We start from the raw sequence: 6,098 nt of genomic DNA on the forward strand, positions 1-6,098 counted from the left end.
TGGGTAGATTAGTTGCGAGAAACAATGAAGAAGAAGAAGCAGCAGCATGCAGAGGCTGCATACGCCAAACGGAAACGGAAAAGGAAACTGAAACCCTCTGGTTCTGCTCTTCTTAGTCTTGAAGGTTCCGATTCCAATTCCATCTTCGGTTTGTTACTTGCATCTCTTTCGAAGCACCACCGTCCCCTCATCAACAAATGCTTACTCACAATTCGCCCTTCCCTTCTCTCCCAATCCTCCTTCACGCCCATTCTAGCTCTCCTCCCTGCTCTTCTCAGCTCCAACTGCTCCGAAATCGCGTGCCGCGCCGCCGATATCGTAGGCGCTGCCTCGCTCGTCTCCTTGGAGGCGAACGAGCAGGTTGCATCCGATTCCCAGGCTCTTAAGGGTTTGATATCGCTGTTGGAGAGTCCCAAGAGAAAGGTTCTGTTATCTGCATGCAATGCGGTGTTGGATTTATCCGCTACCACCTTCGGCCAACGCCAGCTGCTCAAGTTTTATGCTTTGGAGAAACTGATGTAAGCATTTAAATTGAATCGGTTATGATTTAGTTCTGATTGTATGATTGTGAAGATGAAAATTTATATGCTTGTTTGTGTGATGGTGAACTAAGTAGAGTAGCTAAACGGTTGGCATTCCTTAGGTTTGTGTTTCTCCAGATTTTTAAGTGTGTAGAATCAGTCTCTCTGTGGTCTGAAGGAAATCGAAGTTTCGGCTCTCTTAAGATTGGGATTAAGGAAGATGAAGTTTCAGCTGGGTTTGTCAGTGCAACTGTTACTCTTATCAATACCTGTGAAGTTGAGCAACTGCAAAGTATCCCAAGAAGCCTTTCTGACGCATTTCTGAGGCTTTTAAAAGAGTTATGGACAAAAGTAAGTGATCAAGTGGTAATGAAAGCAGCTGTGAAATATAATGAAGGAGGTTACCTTTGTAAAAGCAACATTGGAGTTAGTAACCTTGCTGAAGCCATTTTTAGGCTTTCTGCTTATGCTGGTCAACTTACTGTCTCTATGCCGTTTGAAGTGATCAAAGCAGGACTTTTTGGAACAAGTGAGTCTAGTTTTGAAGATTTTTTATCAAACTACTGGGAAGTTTCGCCATTTCTGTTACAGGGGACAGTGAATGATCCAGATGTCTATGATATGTTCAGCCCATTTAAAAAATCTTTGAGTTGGACAGGGTGTGCTCCTTCCCTTATTTCCTCAATTCTCCATAGTCTAGTGTCATGTTTTCCTATTGCCTCAGATGAATTGAACATCTTCAATTTTCTCAATGAGGTGAAAGACAGATTGGGTTGTCCCATAATCTATAAGCAGGATATAAGAGTTGTAAAAGCAGAATGGCAATCAAGAAAAGAGATGCATTATTTTCAGGATTTTCATCCAGGCTGCATTAAGGAACCTCAGTATTTTATGATTGATGATGTCTTGAAGTGTGTCCAAGCATATAAAGAGGGGTATACTATTGCCCTGCGTGGTTTGGAGTTTCGTTTTCAGAGCATTGCTGCTGTTGCAGAAACATTAGCGCTTATGTTTGGTCAACCTTCAGTAGGTGCCAATTTGTACTTAACGCCACCTAATTCTCAAGGGTTGGCTTGTCACTATGATGATCACTGTGTATTTGTATGCCAGATTTTCGGTTCTAAGCAGTGGACTGTATTCTCTCAATCCAGTCAGCTGTTACCACGGTTATATGATGATCTAAATGGTTCTGATATTGACTATACTAAAGCTGGAAAAAGGGAGTTCTTTCTCAAGGAGGGTGATGTGTTGTATATTCCCAGAGGTTTTCCTCATGAAGCTTACACAACCTCTGGAGATGGTTCTCCTGAGTTTTCTTTGCATCTTACACTTAGTATTGAGGTTGAACCTCCTTTTGAGTAAGTAAAATTTAACTTACTTTCCCCCCGCTTGTTTTTTTTTCCGCCCCTTTAAATTTGGTACTGATGGTTAACGCATCTCTGATAATGTTATGCTTAGCATAATATTTATGTTATTTTTGTACATAGACTTTTCATGTTTAGGGTGATCCTGGTATGGGGTTAAAAATGGGGGATATATCTTCACGCATGGGAAGAATTTTTTTTATTCTAGGCTTGGATCTGTTATGAAAATGAAAGTGCTGCTTTTCAAAATTGAAAATCTTGAAAGCAAAACAAGAATATGATGATTAAAATACAGAGAAAACCGTTCACAGGTTGCAGTTCCTTTTTACCTTACATTTTTCTAAAGAGAGTTACTGCTACAATGGAGCTGAACTCAGTAATATTTTGCCAGTATAGAGGATACTATGAAACAGCTCATACTCAACATTTCATGCCCATGCATGAAGTTTGTCTATGTATTGTCAAATATAATGTGCCTATTGAAATGCAATTAATTAATCCTTTTAATGCTCAATGAAATGATAGTAGAAAAATATATGCTTTCTTTCTTCTTCTTCTCTCCCCATAAAAAGGATGCAATATTTATTGACAATACCATAATTTCATTTTGTTTACTCTCAATGGAAAACTAGAAATTATATTCTGAAAAAGGGAAGTATTATCTACACATATTCTTACTGGTCTTGATCGTTATATTTGGCAACACACTCAATCTCAGAAATCACAATCAATTACCCGTTATATAATAGTTAGGTCTTGATGTTCTTGTCCCATAGTCAAAGTTGGTCCATCTTTGATTAGTTATCTCTACTATGCCCTTCTGTCCTTCAAAATGACCATAAGTTTGATTAGTTGGTTATCAAATAAAGATGGGAGTAAGGGACATCCTGTTAATCAAATCAATAATTCCTCATGGTCTGATTTGTTGTAACATCAGAAGTCCTACCTGTAGCAAGATTGTTTAAGTACTCAGACTTTTCGTCGATGCCAAGAGTTATGATTCATTCTTTTCTCGTTGATTTATCCTTTTCTTCCCACAAAGTTGAGCATGTATAATATTGACTTATTATAAAATTCATTTATTTTATGATAGATGCTTTTCCTTTTCTTTCCTTTCCTTTGAGCAGAAAACTGAAACAATGCATGTGGAATGACCCACACTGAAGTCAATTATTAAAATTAGATAACTGTGTCTGCAGGACATAGGGTCAAGATTTCAGAGTTCAGACCCATGTCTTTGGAAAGTTCGTTCATAGATCAGCATTTTTGGTCACTTAATCTAATAATGATTCTATGTCAATTATTTCCTATTTTCAATCTTTTATTCTGCTGTTGGTGTGTTCTCAGAAAGGCCACATCAGAGCGTGAAGTTCGGAATTTACTCAGTTTGGTTTGAGATATGTACAACTACTTTATGTTATTTGGTATTTGGGAAGATAAATCATTAGGATTTCCTAAATTTATGAATTTTCCTCTACTACTTTATTATAATTTCCATACCCAATAATTTTAGGAAGTTGGGTATCTGTTTTTTTGTTCTTTTTTTTGGGTTGGGGGGGGGGGGGGTTAATTTTACTTTACCATGCTTTGATTTTGATAAATGCAGGATTCTTCTTACTACTTAACGTTCGCAATATGTCGATGTTTAAATTAATTTGTTATATCTCTGATGATTTGTTATATGAGTTTCACTTATTGTATTCGGATTTCATTTATAGGTGGGAAGGAATAACACATTTTGCCCTTCATTGCTGGGGTGAAAACCAGAAAAGACCTTGTTTTGATGGCTTGAACTCTCTGTCTCACAAACTTCATCTTGTGTCTGTTAATCTGTTACATGTTGCTATCGGGATCATTGGCAATTTGGATCCTAGCTTTCGGAAAGCATGCTTAACTGCTGCATTTACCTTGCAGCCAGATGTTTATAATAGGATTTCTCAGTGTCAGAAAAATTATTTTTTGCACTTAGTTAATAAAGTTCGTACTGAATCTAGATTCTTGGAAGTGCTGAATAGCATAGAGGTTGCAGTTCAGAAAAACGAAGACCCATTTCAACAAATTCGATGGCTTTGGGTTCATCTGGAAAATGGGACCAGTGATGTATATAAAAATAAATCTTCGATGATTGAAGACATTCTCTCTCTCTGTGACCAACACAAGGATGAATTAGAAGCTGCTTTTGTTAATTTGATATCCAGGTTTTGTAGTGAGGTGGTATTTGAGGATGTAGTAACTAGGCACATGCTGCTACTTCAGAAGTATAGCAAGATTAGAAAACAATATATTGATGGTATGGTTTCACTTCATGATAAATTATAGTATAACCGTTTTATTTTTTTTTATTTTAATTTTCCACTGGCTGGTTCAGGGATATCTTATAAACCTCGTGGAATGTCTTGATGTTAAATAGTTTTGTAGTTGCCAACTGGTCATATTTCGCATGTTTCGATAAGCTATATAGCATAGGTGTGGATGTGTTCTTATAGGATGGTTGTGTGTGGATAAATTGAATAAACAACATAAGCAATGAAAATGTATCATGTAATCTTAGCATATAAACTAAACTTGTTGATCTTTCCATATAGTGAGCATCACATTTCATATGAATAAAAACTAGGATACATAACTGCATATATCTCTCACCAAGCAAAATTAAAACTGCAGCCTATGGTGTGGGATGTTTAGGAGTTGGATGAGTTGTTACTCCATGGTAATCTGTATGGTAGACAAGATCACGAGGAGGAACGTAACCGTCGCTGGTAAGTATTACTTCCATGGAATCTTCTTTGGCCGGGTTACTTTCCATTGCCTCATCTGCTGCCTGCATTTTATTAGCAGTATTATAGATGAATATCTGGTTTTTGCCTTATAAGAATGAATATGCTGCATCCTGTATCTGATATAAACTGAACCTTTGGTTTTCACTCTTTACAGTCTTAGGTAATTAAACAGGTACAAACATACCTGGATTTCATGGTGCATGTGATCTTGGGCAATGCCTGAAATACCTAACTTCCGAGTTGGCATCACATCTTGAGAATAGCTTGTGTGTTGAGAGAGAAGTAGGGAGAGTATGAGAAGGCAGTATAGGAGGAAGATTGAGGAACTCATCGTGTGATCACTCTGAAAATTAAGGTTGCCACCCATAGGGCAAGTTATTGCATTACTTTAAGAAGGCATTATATAGAAGAGCATGCCAGAGAGGAGAGAGAGTATGCAATTATTGGTTGAGGAGCTGGGGAAACATGTCTGAACCCTTATGTGCCCACGGTTCTGTTACTTGTGTTGGACTAGCCTGCCTATTTTTCTTTCAATCACCCTTTTTACTCGTTCCTCTCTCATATCATAGTATATGGGTTTTTTTTTTTCTTCTCCTGATATTACAGTCACAGAGCAGGTAAACAAAGCAAATCAGTTCATTTCACGTGCACGTCGCGTGCCAAAAGAAACCAATCACACTGCTTATGATCAATCCCATGTTTTGTCGTCAACAATAAATACTAGTTGTGATATGCCACCCCTTTGGCTGCTATATTTATATTGATCTCTCACCCTCTCATTGTCTTGCAGATTTTGTTGTGATCTTAGACACTTGTTGATTGCTGCCATATCTGTTTGTACATTCATTTCATTTTCAGCAAGATTATTGAGCTTCCGGCAACCAGCATATCCATTCAATACATCATCCTAAATAATTCTAATTGGAGTAGAGAAACAAACATCGGTTTGACGGGTGGCTATAGTTTCATAATTCAAAGCAATGTGTCACGAATCAAATTAACTTACGTCGTCAAGCCAATACATGATTTTATCTTTATTTCACACACTACTAATTGAAACAGAGCATGATCTCCAAATCAACAGTAGTTTATGTATTGAAATTGAGGAGCGAGATAGGATCATGTTTGTACTAAAGTTGTGGTGCATGTTCCGTTAAAGGCATTTCAATCATTATTACTGTTCGGTAACAACACTGAAAAATTGATGAATAGCATAATGATCGTCTGAGAAAAAGGTGAAGAGTGGAGCAAGTAGTGCATGAAAATGACCAGTTTGGATGTACTTGCTTCTAGTTCATGACTTTCCATGACCAAACTCAGAAAGAGTATAACCCAAAATCAGAGCAACATAGGCAGGTTCACGCTTGGAATCTGAAACTAGCAGACATGTTATGTCCGCTTTGGGTCCACACCCACATGGATCATCAATTTTT

General features: G+C 37.5%; 2 protein-coding genes across 2 annotated transcripts; one reads left to right on the top strand and one right to left on the bottom strand.

The window, feature by feature from the left end:
* Positions 1-5,446, top strand: LOC107642931 (uncharacterized). Its single transcript, XM_088502293.1, has 5 exons — positions 1-518; positions 644-1,879; positions 3,604-4,175; positions 4,550-4,644; positions 4,820-5,446. The coding sequence occupies exons 1-4, from the start codon at positions 25-27 to the stop codon at positions 4,579-4,581; spliced, it is 2,334 nt and encodes a 777-aa protein (XP_088358419.1). The 5' UTR covers positions 1-24; the 3' UTR covers positions 4,582-4,644; positions 4,820-5,446.
* LOC110264834 (uncharacterized) lies at positions 4,433-5,032 on the bottom strand. Its single transcript, XM_021107216.2, has 2 exons — positions 4,850-5,032; positions 4,433-4,706 (listed from the first exon to the last, which is right to left on the bottom strand). Exons 1-2 carry the CDS (start codon positions 5,030-5,032, stop codon positions 4,551-4,553), a joined length of 339 nt encoding a protein of 112 aa, XP_020962875.1. The 3' UTR covers positions 4,433-4,550.
* Positions 5,447-6,098: the final 652 nt, after the last annotated feature.

Source organism: Arachis ipaensis, chromosome B1, assembly GCF_059453495.1.
Source record: "Arachis ipaensis isolate K30076 ecotype BB chromosome B1, ASM5945349v1, whole genome shotgun sequence".
In the NCBI taxonomy this organism is placed as follows: domain Eukaryota; kingdom Viridiplantae; phylum Streptophyta; class Magnoliopsida; order Fabales; family Fabaceae; genus Arachis; species Arachis ipaensis.